Genomic DNA, 17,305 nt, shown 5'->3' with positions numbered 1-17,305 from the left:
CTGTGAGTCCTCTTTGCCTATCAGCCCAAGTGGAGTCCGTGCTTCCCTTTCCCGATGACATAGGATGTGACGTGGCTGGAAGAAATGCGAGCAAGATGGGTCAGGGCAATCGTGCAGAGCAAACACCTGACAACGAGACTTGGTTCAGCAAGTTAAGATCAAATAGCAAGCAGAATTCTACCCCTAGCTCTCCCAGGAAAGGTGAGAGTGGTGAACGGTCCCCTCAGAATCTTCTTAATGCAAAGCAGTCGTTGGAATTGAAGGCAGGAGATACCTCAAAAGGTGATGGGCAGACATGTTTTGGAGCTGGTGCATCTGTAAGGACACCCAACTCGAACCGTATGGCAACTTCTCGCCTCAAGCAGAGGCTGCAAAGCAATGCCAAGTCTGTGACCACACCCACTTCGACTCGAGCTCAGCAGCTTCAGAAGCGTGTAGTTGACGAGGCGCTAGACAAGATGGCCACTGTCGGGTCTGAGGCAATGGAGAGAGACATTGGACCTTTTTACGGGCTGCCGCGCAAGGTCCAAGACCTGCTAGAGAAGCAACGAGGAATCAAGAGACTGTATGGTAGGTGGAATATTTGTCAAATTTTCTTGTTTGTTACTCAGTTTGTTTTTTAATGACAGGTCAGTTGTGACTTGTAGTTAATGATACGTGAAATATTTTTGTCACAATCATACATACCGCACGATCAGGAGAAATGTACATGGATAATGTACACTTCTGTTGAACCCTACCCATCCTTGCCTGCCATTTGTGTAAGCACAAAGAAAAAAGGCGTTACGTGGTAATGATTCTGATTCTATTTTTTTTTCCTCCTTCACTGATGTTTAAAAAATTTGCACCCACAGCAATGCAAGAAGACAAGGCCTTATCTGTATATTTGATTTAATAACCATTTCAATATTGAGGAAAAGGCACTATGCATATAGTGATATCATATTCGATGGCTCTTATAGGTGGAATGACCCAGACAAACACAAATAACTACCACTCATTTGTGTAATGCCTGAAAAGTTGTTTTGTTTCCTATTTCCTTTTTTTACATCTATCAAACCTACTTGTCTGTAGTCTCCTTAAGAACTTGATCGTGAGGAACAGATTTAATTGTAACTTAAATCTGTAGATTGGCAACATGAGTGTCTGAGCCACCCTGCCCTGAGGAAGGGCTGCAACCTCGTCTACTCTTTGCCTACCAGTGGAGGAAAGACTCTGGTTGCCGAGATACTCATCATGCAACAAATTCTGTGCCACAAGAAGGATGCGCTCCTCATCCTTCCATTTGTCTCCATCGTCCAGGAGAAGGTGAGATCTGTCTACAAGTGTGTGTTATCGTGTTTGAAAGTTACAAGCTGTTTGGTAGTCCAGATATTGGGTTATATGAAGTGTGTTTACTTTGGATGGTTACAGCATGTTTCATGTTGTAGACCATGTGCACGTATTGACTTGGTCACTGCCCTTGTCAAAGTCAATGATTTCATGTGTGTGCTTGTGTATTTGCAAATTTCGTGAATCAGCCAATTTTTGCAAAATCTGCAACATGCAATATCATTGCCTTCCATAACATCAATGTATTGCATACTGTCTGAAAAGTTGGAAATGGCTGACTTTTCTTTTTAGGAGGGATAACACTCCTTACTTTGTCTTTCAATATGATTGTCAATTGCAAGTTCAACCATTCTAAAAACTGCCCTTCAAGATGTAATTTGTGAAATATTATACTCGTGAAATATAGTAGTAGAGAAAGCGGGTATCATCCTTTTACTCTCTACCCAAAGACTTGTTGGTTGAATATGAAAAGGAGAGTTGTTTTTTCTTTTTTTTTTTTACTTCCAAAGGTCAGTGATATAGAATTCAAGTAGAACATGAAAAATGTCCACTGCTGCAGGTAACTTCCATGTCTCCGATGGCTGTCGAATTGGGCTTCCTCGTTGAGGAGTACGCAAGCAGCAAAGGTGCAATCCCACCACGCCGGCGCAGAAAGAAAAACGCCCTCTATGTCTGCACGCTAGAAAAGGCTCACACGCTGGTGAACAGTCTGATCCAGGAGGAACGGATCAAAGAAATAGGCCTGACTGTTGTAGATGAGGTATTATAATCTCTCTCAATATCAAAATTGGGTGTGCCTGAAAAAAAAAGAAATAATAGCATGAAATATATATATGGTGGTGAAACATTTGGTTGTGGGTAGTTTCACAGTACATCATGCATTCTTTCTTTTATTCACCATGTATTCTCCTGAGGACGGTAAGAAAAAGCTTTCCAAAATGCAGAGAATGTGTAGGCCCCTTTCAGGACTACTCTTTTATCCAAGAAAGAATACATGGTGTACTGTGAAACCACACGCCACTAAGCATGCTTTTGTCAGATTTCAGATACAACTTGCATTATGTAATGAAAATGGAACTCTTAAACTCGTTGTAAGTTTGATCCAAGTAGTTAATGAAGAGACAGAGTCATACATGTTGCCATTCTCACTTTGAGAACTCATACACCCCTAGTGGGTTGACATTACTTGTACCGAGCATGTCATGAGTTCCTGGCCAGGTCTAATTATACAAGCCAGGAAGAATCAGTCTGAAGGGAGATAAATGTGGAAGAGCTCGGAATGACCTTTGACCCCTACATACTTAGTAAGTGTCTGATGATTCCGTCACTTTCTGTCCTCTGCTATACCAAGCTGCACATGGTGGGCAACGGTGGACGCCGTGGGGCCTCCCTGGAGATCTGTCTGGCCAAGCTGCTCCACATGAACTCCTGTCAGATTGTGGGCATGAGTGCCACTCTCAGCAACATCCAGGACTTGTGCTGCTTCCTCCGCGCTGAGGTGTACACCAACAACTTCAGACCGGTGAGATAGGACCAGGGGTAGAAAATTTTGCATGGATTTTACCAGTTATTGAACAACTGTGCAACAAAGTTGGACAAGTATAGCTTTGGCTTTGGTATTGCACCAACATTGATTAGAATTGGTTTTAACAAATGCATTTTTATTTGTCTCAGTGGAGACTGTTTATTCCGTAAGGCTGAAGTTGTTATCAGTGACTGTGGAATAGTGAGACTGCGTAGATGCACATCGTGTTGAATTTGATCTTATGCCCTTGTTGCCTCATACAGGTTGAGTTGAAGGAATACATCAAGCTGGAAGACAACATCTTTTACGTGAACCCCGGCTGCAATCTGCCAGAGGATGAAAAGTTCACCCATGCCAGAACAGTTGCATTTCAGGTGAGTTTCTGCCATGAGTGAATCATCCCAGAAGATTGTTCATCACAGGGATGACTCTTAGGAGTAGAAGGATGTTAGCTCTAGAGATATTGGTCATTGTTAACACCCACTCCCTCCTATGCAATTGTCCACAGCCACCTGTTTTATGTAGTGTTACAATTTAAAAAAAATGTGGATGACATGCATTTAGAAAAGTTCATATTAGCCTGGAGCAGTTCATGACATTTTGCGTTATTCCAAAGGTTCGTTAGTCCGAAAATGAAATAGGGTTCGCTATTCCGAAGGCACATTTATCTGAAAATGAAATAGGGTTCGTTATTCCGAAGGTTCGTTAATCCGAAAATGAAATAGGGTTTGTTGTTCCGAAGGTTCGTTGCTCCGAAATGAAATAGGGTCCGTAACGAACATTCGGAATAATGAGCTTTGTGTCATTTTCGGATTAACGAACCTTCGGAATAACGAACCTTATTTCATTTTTGGATTACTGAACCTTCGGAATAACGAACCTTATTTCATTTTTGGATTACTGAACCTTCGGAATAACAAACCTTATCACATTTTCGGATTAACGAACCTTCGGAATAACGAACCTTATTTCATTTTTGGATTAATGAACCTTCGGAATAACAAACCTTATCACATTTTCGGATTAACGAACCTTCGGAATAACGAATCTTCAGAATAACAAACCTTCGGAGTAACGAACTGTAGCCGATTATTCGACTTATGCAAGGTCGATTTAAGCAAGGGTTGTGAAATTACAACTGTACATATCTATGCCACTTAAGTGTGATGTTGTAAATACAGTGTGCTTTCCACTTGTCAGACCTTCACTAAGACTTTCTACCTTCCTCCGTTCCTTCCCACAGTACTCCCGAGTCATGCAGCAGAGCGACCCCGACCACCTGGTGGGCCTGGCTCTAGAGGTCGTCCCAGCCAGCTCCTGTCTCATCTTCTGTGCCACCAAGAAGAACTGCCAGAATGTGGCCGAGATCATCTGCAAATTTGCCCCAAGGTGTGTTCAATGAGGAGGACGCCAATGATATGTGGTTTTGTTTTGTTTTTGCTTTTTGTTTTTTGTTTTTTTTTTGGGGGGGTGGGGTTTGTTTGTTCCTTTGTTTGTTTGTGTGTTTTGCAATTGAGGATGCTTTCTTGATGTTATCAGAAGTTAAACTAACTTCACAGATGTTGCATTATCCAAAGAAAGAGAAGAAAAGTTGATATAGATATGTGAACATTAACTGATAAACTCTTTCAGAGCGTGAAAAAGTCCATGATGTTATGACAACTTTTTTTTTTTTGAGTATGTAGGTAGTTATTTTATGGAATGCGATCAGAGTGGCAGGTATGAGTATGACGTGTCTTTGATATTTTCATTAAAACAATTTTATGACTTGAACAATGCAAAGAACATTTGAAATAAGCCTTTGTGTATCTATTCAATGTTTTGCTATTGATGGGAATACCAGTGTACCCATACACTGCCAAATCATTTATCCATCAACCCCCCCCCCCAAAAAAAAAGCAAACAAACAAACACAACAAAACAAGGGGCATATCTGTAAAATGCAGAAAATATTTGTCTGCAGTAAAACATGTATATTCTTGAAAAGTCTAAAGTGGAGAGCTTCAAACTGAATCTGTTCTGATCTATAGAGTTCCGAAGTGATGATATGACAGTCTTTTGTTGTAGCATGGATTGGGGCTAGGTGCGAGCATGATAAGCAACATAGTGTTCACAGACTGGGCCAGATGAGGGTGTTAAGAACCGTTTCCATGACGATGAATGGCTATGACATCACACTGTGGTACTCTACACAGAAACCTCGTCAAGCATCTCTTCCAGCACAAGCATGAAGAGAAGCAGGAGCTGCTCCGTTCTCTCCTGAGAGAGGGCGACAATCACATCTGTCCGACCCTGAAGCGCACCATACCTTATGGCGCCGCCTACCACCATGGCGGCCTCACGATGGATGAGAGGAAGTTGATTGAAGATGCCTACTCTGACGGGACCCTCTGCCTCCTGACGGCAACCTCCACCTTGGCAGCAGGGGTCAACTTACCGGCTAGGAGGTCAGTAGAGATTTTGGGCTTGAGCACTTTTCCACCAGTCAGCTGGCAGCATCTGAACGACTTTCATATTTGGTTCCTGAGAGATATCAAGATTTGTTTATAATTAATTTAATTATGAGAAGATTACAGCAATCATTGATTTATTCATGATTTTTGCTTAGTTTTTGCTACTGTACTGTTTAATATGTACCCAAGATTTTGTGCATTTCTTTGAATGTAATTTTCTTATGCTATACACAACACACTTGCTATTATGACTGCACGGATCACATACATTATCACTGAAAATCTGTTTAGATTTTTATCTTTATTATCTTCAAATTTCCAGAGTGATACTGAGAAGTCCATACATAGCCAGGGACTTGATGACAGCCAGCCAGTACAAGCAGATGGTGGGACGAGCTGGACGGGCCGGCAAGGACAGCTCAGGGGAGAGCATCCTTATCATCAAACCAAAGGAGAGGCAGTTGGTGAGTGGGAGTGCAGGTGTGTGTGTGTGTGGGAGGATGGGAGGGAGTGGGGGGGGGGGGGGGAGGATGGGGGTCTGGAATAAAGGATGACAGTTTTTAAAGGGACTGTACAGTACTGTTTTAGGTGGGGATTCATGTTTTGAACATTCCTAAGTGAGGTAATGAAAAACCCCTTATGAAATATGAAAGAGCATGAAATTTTAAGAAGGATTCAACGTTTATTTGATTCAAATTGGTTTTCAAATGGCTGAGATATCCAAAAAAGTGATAATGATAAAAGGCGACAGGCCACGTCTTTTATTAGGATCTCTTTGTTTCACCTTGTTTTTGGATATCTCAGGCATTTCAAAACCGATTTTCATCAAATAAACTTTTGATACCCCTTAGAATTGCATGCTCTTCGACATCTCATAGAGTGGTTTCTGAATATCTCGCAAAACATTAAAAGCTAAATCCTCACCTCAACCAGAACTGTACGCACCCTTTAAGAGTTGGCAGGGGAGAGCATCCTCATCATCAAACCAAAGGAGAGACAGTTGGTGAGTGGGAGTCCAGGTGTGTGTGTGTTTGGGAGGGTGGGGGTGGGGGTGGGGGGGGGGGAGGGGGAGGGGGGAGGGGGTCTGGAATAAAGGATGACATTTTGTAAGAGTTGACTGGGGAGACAAGACCCAGAGGACTTGTGATGAGAGTATGGGGGAAAGATGGAGAAATAAAGCATGGTGAGTATGTGTATTTGTGTGTGTGTGTGTGTGTGTGTGTGTGTGAAGTTCAATAGGATGGGAGTAGTAAAAGGAACAAGAGTTGGTGAATGTTTGGAAAGGATACAGGATCAGCAGCTGGTGAGGGTATGTGAGTGAGGGAAAGGGGATAGGAAAAGATGGAGGGGCAGCAGGTTGTTAGGTTTTTAGTGTGTAAGCATGTGTGTAAAGGGTGGGGGAGCTATAAGGGCAAACAAGATGCGAGTGTAGGAGGAAAGATCCAAGGGGCACGTGTGTGTGTGGGGGGGGGGGGGGAGGAGGGGGAGGCAGCAGCAACAAGAGGTAATTAGGGTTGAAAGCGAGGGGATTAAAGGAGCAAGAACAATTAGTGTAGGGAGGAAGACAATGGGAGAAACTGATGATGAATGGGGGGGGGGATATAGGAGCGTCTGATAGTGAGTCTGTGTGTGAGGGGACTCCGGTTGAAGGAATAACAAGTGGTTTGTACGTTGTTGTGTATGTAGGAGCAGAAACAGAAGTGACATGGGAGAATAGAGGTTGAGGACTTTACTTTTCTGAAGTGGCTTTACCACTGAAGTCTAGTTTTAGCTAGAGGTAGTATTCATCCTGTTTTATCAGTCCGTACTTCTGCCAACAATCATTGAAATATCCTTTACTGCTTACTTCATAGGTTCATTCTGCCACCAACTTTGATTTATTCCAGTGATGCCGTCTTCCTCTTGCATTAAGACAGGAATGTTTGATTTCTGTTTTAAACAATTTTAAAGTGATAATGATGGACTGAAAATGGCATGAAGCCATGTTCATGAAATTTGTATGCATGGCTTGGTTACTTGTCAATATCTTTGCATTGTTTTTACTGGGTGTTGGGTCTGTTGTGTATCCCGCGTAGGTCAATGAACTCCTGAACACCCCACTGGAGGGATGCTACTCCAGTCTGATGCATGAGGAGGGGAAGGGGATGCGGAGCCTGGTTCTCTCCCTCATCAGCCTCAAGGTGGGTTTCCTGCCTCTGTTTTCACCTCTTGTTCAGCTACTGTATAGTATACGCCATATATTTCGCAAGTCTAAATTTTCGCAAATCAGGAATTCCCGACGATTTTACGAGAAGGTTAAATTCGCGATTGTGGAGTCCTGTACTGAACAGAGAAATGTACATATGTACATCACATCCACATCGGGAAGAGAGTCAATATTTTCGCGTGTTTTTAATTTCGCGAATAGCACCCGACTCGCAAAATTCGCGAAAATAAAAACCTTGCGAAATATTCGGCGTATACAGTATCTGAAGGGTCATGTGATGTCATGAGATGGAATGTCAAGGGTTCTAGGAGTTCATGATTGTTCAGATTGATGCCAGTAAATTGTTTCAAACTCACTGGGCTGTAGTGCCCCGTGGCATCTGGAGGGTTTGAAGCTTGCAGTCGAGTCAGAGACACCACATTGGCTTTTGAGGGTTAGATATCGGCTGTGACTTCACACTCGCAATGTTAAGGTATCATACAGGGTCTTGAGCTATGGTTTGTTACTCTGCGCGTAGAGTTTTAGCCAAGTGATGGTGAGGTAAAATGCCAATGATCATCAGTCAACTGCTTATTATGTGCCATTTTCTGAACTATTTGAGATTCAGCTAAGCTAGTTCTTAATGTACTGATCAGCATATAAAGAATTCAACTTATTGTATTCTGACATGTACTCTTTGAAAATGAAGATTATGCAGTGAATAATTGAAAGTTATATGAATACTGGTTAAATATATCATTCAGTTCAGATACGATGAAGTTCATGGAATGAAATGTAAAAGCGTAAATCGTCAAACCTGCATTAATCTCATGTAAAGTTGTGATATCTCTTGAAACTTTGTGATATATCTACGACTGTCACAAAATTTCTGTCAAAGATAAGTTTGTACAGTGAACTGAGATATCAGGAAGGAGAAAAGAAATATGCGTTGATGTCATATTAGGCGAATTGATTTACATCTTTACTTTTAATGACAGATTACAACCACTCATGACTCCTTGCAAACCTTCATTGAGAACACACTGTGTGGCATTCAAGCTGGCGAATTTCAACGAGATCTTGTGGAGCTCTCCAATAATGCTCTGCGTCAGGTCATCGACCTCCAACTTGTGAAGGAAGCCCACAATTCCACATTACTGGAAGTCACCAACGTTGGCCATGCTTGTTTCAGAGGTTAGAAAGAAAATCAAGGTTTTGTGATATTGAATAGCTGGATTTTGTATAGTTTGTATCTGTGTGAGTACAGACAAGCTTTTTGATTTCTCTTTCGTATGGGATTGGGAGAGAATTAACAATTAATTGTTAATTTTTAACAATTTTTTTTTTGCAAAAATTTGAAAGCAAATCAACATTAGAAGCTTTATTTTATAGGTTTTATGCCGATATGAACAAGCCTTTAGATTAGTGTTTGATGCTGATGTTAAATGGAGTGAAACTGTTTCACAATGTTGTTATGATGTGTTTATCATTTTGGTGTTTGGTTCATGCTTTGTGTAATTATTGTGGGAAAAAAAAAGGTCTTTTGCAGCACTTGCAGGAGAGTACAGCAAATGACACTCGACTTATGCAACATACTGTATATTGCTTTTATCATTATATTCCTCTCTTACATATGTATAACGCTTGTTTACTTTTATAATGCCATTTGCTTCACTTGAAAGTTTGATAGAATTATATCTCCATCCAAAGAATGCTTTGTAAGATATATAAATGGAAATGGAAATTGTGCATTATAATTTCTCCCGGTTTTCTTTCTTTTCTTTTTCATATAAATTTAAGAAATATTGAGAGGCATAAACCTGCATATGGTTGTCTCCTTCTTTGCTCTTTACAGGCTCCATAGACATTGATCTCTGTCAGACTCTATATGAAGATCTGAAGACTGCATGTGACCATGGACTGATCCTTGCAAACTCCCTTCACCTGCTCTACCTCGTCACTCCCTACGATCAGATCGACAGCGCCCGGCCGAACTGGAACATATACATGAGATATGTCAGTACAGCCACTGGGGAGAGTTTTTCATTGTGTTTTTTTGTTTGTGTTTTTGTTTGTTTGTTTGTTGTTGTTTTTTTTTGGCACTACTTGGACCAGAGATTATGATCTGCCCCTTTTTTGTTGGTTAGTGGTTGTCATAAATAGATTGGTCAAGTCTTTTCAAGCAGTACCCCTTACATGCAAAAGTCACTTCATTTTTGTCTTTGATATTATATTACAGAGAGTTTTAGGCATATTTATGGCGAGTGATGAATTAAAGACCAATTCTTTATTGTTTAGTCATGTATTTAAGGGTTTGTTGACATTTGTTTCTCTTTTCTTTTCTTTTTCTTTTTTGTTAAATTTTGGTTGATGGATTCCATGCTATTAAATTAGAAATACGAAGGAATGATAAAAACTGTTAACATTTGATAATTATCTGATATAGATATAACTGTATTACTAAAAGCATACCAAGGACTTGTCTGAGTTATATTGACAGATTGATTATTAATATGTTCATTCAGGGAAAATGTAAGGAAATCTCAAGAAATCTTCATTAACTCATCAGCAAATGACGAAGCAGTTTGATCTCAAATTGCATTAATAATTATGTGTACAAGTGTAGGTTCTTTACTTTTACAAAACTACAGCACTTGCATAAGAGGCATTTTTATTTGTGTGTTTGTTTGCTTGTTTGCTTTTGGTTGTCTGGACATTGACAGATAAATGTGTTGGAATTAAATCTGGAATTCCTGTTTTCGTCTTTGTTTCTGTTCTAAACAGTTCAGCTGCCTGAGTGAGGCTGAGCGTAAAGTGGCTGAGTTGATCGGTGTCACCGAGTTTTACATGCAGAGCAAGATGACGGGGCATATGAGCAAGAAGTTTGTGAGTACAGACGGAAGAAATGCATTTAGAAATTCTGCTCTGTGAGATAACAGGCTGTGATTAGCAGAATCATGAAGTACTAATTGTTTTACCCTCTCTTTATAGTTGGTGATCTATAATGCACAAACATCACTGTAATTTCAAATCAGATGAAATGCGTGTGTTTTCTTTTTGTGAAGGTATTGCGGGCTCTTCAAAATCAGCCAATTCTTCTAGAGACTTCATACTGGAAAACTCCTCCCACACTGTCATGATATACACAGTGATAGTTTGGAAGGGACATCATTTGCTCTTTACTCAGCAAACATACGTGTATGAAGGCTTGAAGGCCACAGTATGTCTGTTACCCGTATCTGCACATGTGCTACATTACGTCAGGTATCTTTAAAAATGCTGGTACAAGTATGAATTTCAATATCAGAGTCATCTTCTCTTCTTTTTCATGTCTTTTTTTTTTTGGGGGGGGGGGTGGGGGTTGTCACACACCTGACATTATGGCTACGCCTTCCGTCATCATTTTGTTGGCTGAGAATCAGAAGGCTGTTATCGCAATATTTGGGGATATTGAATTATTGGTATCACATTGTAGAGCTTGGTCTCCTTTTCATCATGATGTTAATTTTAGATCATTTTCATTTTCAGTAAAATGTTAAAAATCAAACCACAAGGCTGCTATTTTACCTGATATTTGAAACAATGCATATAAATCTACCTACTCTTGATTAGATAAACTTTTGATTTCATGAAAATCGATCGTCGCATTTTTATTTACACTCAAATCGATAGTGCCCTTCTGGTTCTCAAGTTACGATTTTGTCATTGCTTTCATTTTTCCAGACACCAGAGTTAGAGAGGCGAGCCCAGCGTTTCTACTTGACCCTCATGTTGTGGCAGATGCTCAGCAGGAGGAGTGTGTGGGAGGTGGCAGCCAGGTTTGAGGTCCCCAGGGGTTTCGTCCAGTCCCTCTTCAGCTCGGCCGCCAGCTTCGCCTTCAGTGTCCAGAGGTTCTGCGAGGTACGGTCAATTCGCTTGGTTTTAGAGAGTTTGACCTTGGGATGGCACTCTGGCCTGGTTTTAGCCCAAGAGATGTGCAGAGAATGCATTTATTTACCATGAAATTCACATTGATAGCAATAATCCATGTTCACAGTTGTGACAGTAGTGATAGAAATTATATCTATAATCATTCCTCTAACACTAACAAAAATTATAGTTAAAAATGTGTCTTTTCTTAGTGTCATGTAAATTTTGTAAAAGTGAATATTTTTGTTTTTGTTCTCTCTTCGTGGTTGAATTACAGAGCTGCCGATTCAGAAAGTACTTTTAACAGGAAAGAGTTGCAGGTCAAAGAACTGTTAGGTCAAGGTACTGCTAAGAAGGAATAGATAATCTTACAATAATGGATATTTCAGATGAGAATAAGTGTAGCCATCTTCATAGTTAGCAGCATAATATGTGGAGTCGCATAAGCTTTTCAGGAAATTACGAATTTGCATATACACACTTTTTTCCCAAACATGTCCTCATCCAGTTATCTTGTCGTTTGCTTTTATATTCAATAAGTGAAGTAAATTTATCATGCAGTAAATTATCTTAGTACATTTATGACGAGCAACAGTTAACTTCAATAGCTTGTGGTTAAAGAGAAATTCCCGACCAGTTAAAAGTTGACTTGTAAGAAAAAGTTAACATTAAAGAAAGAGGGGTTTTTTTTTGTTTAATTTTTTTTAAAAAGTACAATGCTATTTGATCACATCTTACAGGATCTACAAGAATTCTGGGCTGTTCATCAGCTTCTGGGCAAGCTGGTTTTAGATCTCACCTACTGTTCTACGGCTGATCTCCTACCTCTGCTGGAGATTCCTGGTGTCAAACAGGTATGATTAAATCTTCTTACCTTGCATACTACTTATTGAAGCTTAGGGAAAGGTTGCCTCTGTCCAGTGTTTCTCCTCAAATAATCCCTTCGGTGTAGCATCTGACTTCATTCAGTTAACTGTTTTTAAAGCAAAACATTTGACTTTGGTTCGCTGCAGAATTAAGAGAACAAATTCTGTTTGATGAAATACTACCGGTACTTGTCTTTGCTTGCAAATCAAGCTCCATTGCATGTGTGTGTGTGTGGGGGGGGGGGGGGGGGAGCAGGGTGAGAGGGGAGAAGTTTAGAGAGATATGACAAATTGTGACACAAATGAGTTTGGTGATCAATGGCCATCTTCCCCTCTTAGGTAATGACCCTTACCTAATTGATTCTTACCTTATTGATCATACCAATGTCCAAGGTGAATCAATATATCATAGTATGGGAAGCCCTCTTTTGCTGTTTTGCTTTTGCTGTAAATGACAGCTATTTCCAGTTGTATTCATTTATTATTTTAAAGGCTCAAGGTGTCTTGCTGTTGCTAGAGATGTACCATTTTATTATTTAGGTGTGTGCGTGTGTGTCACACACAAACACACTGCTATAGCTTCTGACCATTCGAGCATTGAGAATTTAGGGTTTTTGGGACGAACACTGAACTAGGGCCTTCTATAGCTCAGTTGGTAGAGCACCGGGCTAGCAATCTGGAGGTCTCGGGTTTGAATCCCTATGGAATCCCATTTTCTTCGCTCATTTTTCCAGTAGTTTTGTTTTTCTAATACAGTGTTTACTTGATGTTCCATAATGGCCCAGCTCATAGTGATTATGTCTTGCTTCCAAAACCTTCGCGATATCTAGTAATTCCTAGTAACAGCTATTCCAACCTATGTGGTTATATACAGTATATTGATATTTAGGATAAGTTTAACCAGCTCCAAAAATACTGTTAAACCATTACTCGTAGAAACTACGTTCATTATAAATTTGAAACTGGGGGTTGTACACATTCCAGAGCAACCTGTGAAAGTGTAGGAGGGATGACGTTTCCCTTTAATGAATTTTGTTGATTTCCTTTTTTCTTGAGGCGTGAGTGGAACTCAGTGGCACTGTGCTTGCTGTGTTTACATTATGAGTGGAACACTTGTTAATATTCCACCAAAGCCATTTCCTCATCAAGTGTGTAAATGTTTCCATGCGTGGAACAGATGTTTTCCGATATTTGATACACTGAATACACCTGTCGGGGAATTCTGTTTGCCTTGTACCTAGGGTCGGGCCAGGCAGCTGGTCAAGGCGGGCTACAAAACCATGCAGCACTTGGCTCACGCCGAGCCCAAGGATTTGATCGCAAGCATCGAGAATCTTCCAAAGAAGATAGCACAACAGATTGTTGCTGCTGCAAAGGTTTTTTTTTTTAAATGTCTCTTTTTTTTTTTCATTCTGTGTTGTTTCTGTCTTTTGGGGGATTTTTTCCTTTTTCTTTTTTGTGGTGGATGACAATCTTGGGTAACAATGGAACATTTTTGAAAACTTTGATGGCAATTCAGTTTTGCCATGCTTGTTTATTGTTCTCTAATATGCTGAGTATTCTCTAGTATGCTGAGTATTTTAGCAAATTACTTATCTTGGAATACATCTTTATTTTCCTTGTATAAGAGCAAGTGATATGCATGACATGAAAATACTTTGTGGTTTTGTGAAATGAGCTTGATACACATATTTAATAAAAGAATAGTTTTTTCACTCTGATGATTCAAAAAGGCATTTCAATGTAGGTTTCCCTGTCACAGCCCAAAGTGTGAATGTGAATCCAATAGAGTTGTAGCTTTTAATGAGAGCAGTTTTTCTTGCTTTTAATGTGGATTAGATAGTATTGGAAATCATTTATTTGCTATTGCAGCACCGATTTTGTAGAATTAGTTGCTAGATAAACTAAGGGTTGAGACAGACACAGAGCAATTGGTAAAATCTTTAAAACCTTATTTTTTTTTCCTCTGCTGATGTTTGGATGTTTGCTATTAAAGTGCATAGAGAATCTTCTAAATTATATGCTATCCATAAATACAAATTATTCTCATTATCATCCCCTCCCCCTCTCTCTCTCTCTCTCTCTCTGTCTTTCCTCATCCCTCTCTTCCATGAGTGTCATTTGGACCCCCATGTTTTACTGTATTAATGCAATGAATCATCAGTTACCAAAGAGTCAAGCTTTTTGCTTATTGGTGGCAACCATTCTATGTGGAAATTGATAATTCACATAAATAAGTTACAGATGTATATGTTTGATGAAAATTGTTGAAATTGTTTGAAATTACCATGCTGTGTAGTATCATAATGTTTTGTTATGTTGCTGAAAATAAATTGTAAAGCAGTGTCATACAGAAAATAGACATAAATCAAATCAAATCAAATCAAATTATTAGATGGCCCTGGCAGAGAAGATTGAGGCATTGAATGAGGAGGCAGAGGAGCTGAACACAAAGCCAAAGAAGATGAGCCCAACCTGACACAAGCTGTACACCAAGGTGTAACATCAAGACTTAAGCAGGTGTGTCTGAAGCCAAAGGAGGTGAGTCCAACTTGACACAAGCTATACAGCAAGGTGTAACACCAAGGCGTAAACAGGTGTGCCTGAAGCCAAAAGAGGCGAGCCCAACTTGACACAAGCTATACAGCAAGGTGTAACACCAAGGTGTAAGCAGGTGTGCCTGAAGCCAAAATGAGGTGAGCCCAACTTGACACAAACTACACCGAGGTGTAACATCAAGGCATAAGCAGGTGTGCCTAAAGCCAAAAGGGGTGAGCCCAACTTGACACAAAGCTGTACACCAAGGTGTAACACCGAGGCTTCAAAGCATGTGTGCCCCATTCTACATTGTGACTGCAAGACCTAACATTGCATTGTGATGGCAGTGCTAAACTGCCAAACACCAAGCCAAAAGAGGTGGGGCCAACTTGATGAAGGCTATACACCAAGGTGTAACACCGAGTCCTAAAGGAGATCTCTGGATGGTTTTCAGACTTTTGCATTTTTGTCATCAATAGATTGGGTATACTGTGTACAGAGTTACAGAATTCATAGTGATTGGAATGTGTACAGAGTTACAGAATTCATAGTGATTGGAATAAGGAATAAGAACGTTTTAAAAATTATTAAATCACAGTGAGCAAGGATGCTGACATAGCTGCTTCACATAAAAAGACATGGTTGGGTGCTCATGAAAACAGAACAAAAGAAGAAAGCAATTATAAATTCCACACAGGTGAACTTGGTGGGCAAGTAGTATTGTAATGAAATTACATCACTGCATTACTGGAATATGTGAGCCTCCAAAGTCATCGTTCTTGTTCTGTGAAATATCTGTTGGGTTTTTAAGAGTATTTGTTTTTCTGCTGAAGAACCGCAATAAATTCCACAGATCTATACATGGCACTTCCAATTTATATACTATGTAATGTAAAATTATATAAATCATTTGGAATGTGTCTTTAATCAGGCGTGATACAGGCGTCTACACTGTGATTGCATTGCCTGACACTGCATTGCGATGAAGGTGCTAAGCTGCATAACGCCAAGCTAAAGCAAACAAGTCTTACAGGGATGTTGGCCATAAAATCTTGTAATGGCCTTCTTCTAAATGGTACTTTACACCTTCTGTATTCCGAGTGAAGCTCAAGATATTCATTCTTTGTCTCTTGACTTGTGCTAAGTACATGTGTCGTAAGGCTTGTAGTACTTTTACAGGATTTTCTCTGGATGAAATGCTGACTCATTGAGCACATGACATCGATGGAAAATTATATGATATTTTATTGTATTGTGGATTGTTTTTGCGTGATGTGAATGTTATCTAGCCTATGTACAGCTTCGGGTTAAAACCACATTCAGGGCTTGGTTGTGAAAATGTGCAATAGAAAACACCAGTATTTATAGGTACTGTGTATGGACCCCTATGAAAGCCAGTTACATGTTGAGTATGATATTCTATCCATTAGTGTGGAAAGTTATGATTTAAAATGACGAAGGCAACTCGATAGTCAAAATTTTGTCATGAAGAGATTTTCTTTTCATTGAACATCTTCTGCAAACAAGTTTCCCATTTAAAGATGTGTGTGATGTGGAGAGAAATGTGTAAATTTACACTATTCATATGTTGTGTATTCTGAGATTAAAACATGCATGAGGCTAAATTTTCTTCAAGAATTTTTTGAGGTCATGACCTGAATTCATGTTAATATTTTACTCGAATGTTCAGCATCAACCAGTGTTTTATTGAACTTTAAATAAGTGCACTGAAACAAGTTTATATAGATGTTTCATGGAAATTGGATGTAAAACAAAGATATTGGATTTTGAGGTTCAATGTGTTTTCATGGCACATTGATATTGTTGGCAAACATATACACAGATAAGATGATGTAATCAGTGCCAATCTCAGTTTCATTGTTCCGTACAATAGAATGTAAAGATCATGTTTTTTTATTTATGATTGTAGCAGCTACAACCCCTGCACACCTAAAAGTCATTATTGCTCAGTTTGCTCGTTGCAAGAATTTGAGTGAACCAAAGCGAACTGAACCAACGCGTACCGTACCGAACTGTGCCAGATTTGAAGCGTTCAAGCGTTCTGTTGAGAAAGCGTACCTCACGAGTTAAGGTCACGCATTTTGTAGCAAGAATGTCATCCACCTGATGCTTGAACTACTTACAGCTGTCCCAAACAAAGAGAATGATATCTTTGCATTGTGACGTATGCGCATGATACGCGCATGCTTTACAACGAACTTTTGGTATGCTTTGGTATGCTTTTGGAGCACATCGGGAAGTGGTCCACTTTTGGCTCGGTACAGTACGGTACGGTACACGTTAGGAGCGTTTGAACGCTCCTCTGGTGCGGGTACGGTACGGTACAGTTCGCTTTAGAAGAATGCACCCTCTGATAGGGGCAGATTTGTGAGGGGATGACATCATTCTCATCTAATTTGCATACAGAGTAACCTCACCCCCTGATATCACAGTTTAAAGGCATAATTTACCATTTGCAGATGAAACAAAACCCAGC

The 17,305-nt window shown here is 39.9% G+C and overlaps 1 protein-coding gene across 1 annotated transcript; it reads left to right on the top strand.

The window, feature by feature from the left end:
- Positions 1-254: 254 nt before the first annotated feature.
- LOC140231908 (helicase POLQ-like) lies at positions 255-15,671 on the top strand. The gene is made up of 16 exons (XM_072312060.1): positions 255-570; positions 1,130-1,308; positions 1,892-2,092; positions 2,684-2,854; positions 3,121-3,231; positions 4,101-4,246; positions 5,053-5,304; positions 5,633-5,774; positions 7,386-7,490; positions 8,494-8,689; positions 9,351-9,511; positions 10,280-10,381; positions 11,219-11,395; positions 12,145-12,258; positions 13,512-13,646; positions 14,666-15,671. The coding sequence occupies exons 1-16, from the start codon at positions 342-344 to the stop codon at positions 14,747-14,749; spliced, it is 2,505 nt and encodes an 834-aa protein (XP_072168161.1). The 5' UTR covers positions 255-341; the 3' UTR covers positions 14,750-15,671.
- Positions 15,672-17,305: the final 1,634 nt, after the last annotated feature.

This window comes from Diadema setosum, chromosome 8 (assembly GCF_964275005.1).
Source record: "Diadema setosum chromosome 8, eeDiaSeto1, whole genome shotgun sequence".
Classification (NCBI taxonomy): Eukaryota; Metazoa; Echinodermata; class Echinoidea; order Diadematoida; family Diadematidae; genus Diadema; species Diadema setosum.
The sequence above is the reverse complement of the archived record's forward strand: the minus strand, read 5'-3'. Positions and strand labels throughout refer to the sequence as shown.

What these genes read in the sequence shown, in the direction of transcription:
- LOC140231908 (XM_072312060.1), top strand. Translation starts at nt 342, where the DNA reads ATGGCAACTTCTCGCCTCAAGCAGAGGCTGCAAAGCAATGCCAAGTCT. An exon ending in TCTCCCTCATCAGCCTCAAG is followed by an intron (nt 7,491 to 8,493) that starts GTGGGTTTCCTG and finishes TTTTAATGACAG; the next exon opens with ATTACAACCACTCATGACTC. An exon ending in AGATTCCTGGTGTCAAACAG is followed by an intron (nt 12,259 to 13,511) that starts GTATGATTAAAT and finishes CCTTGTACCTAG; the next exon opens with GGTCGGGCCAGGCAGCTGGT.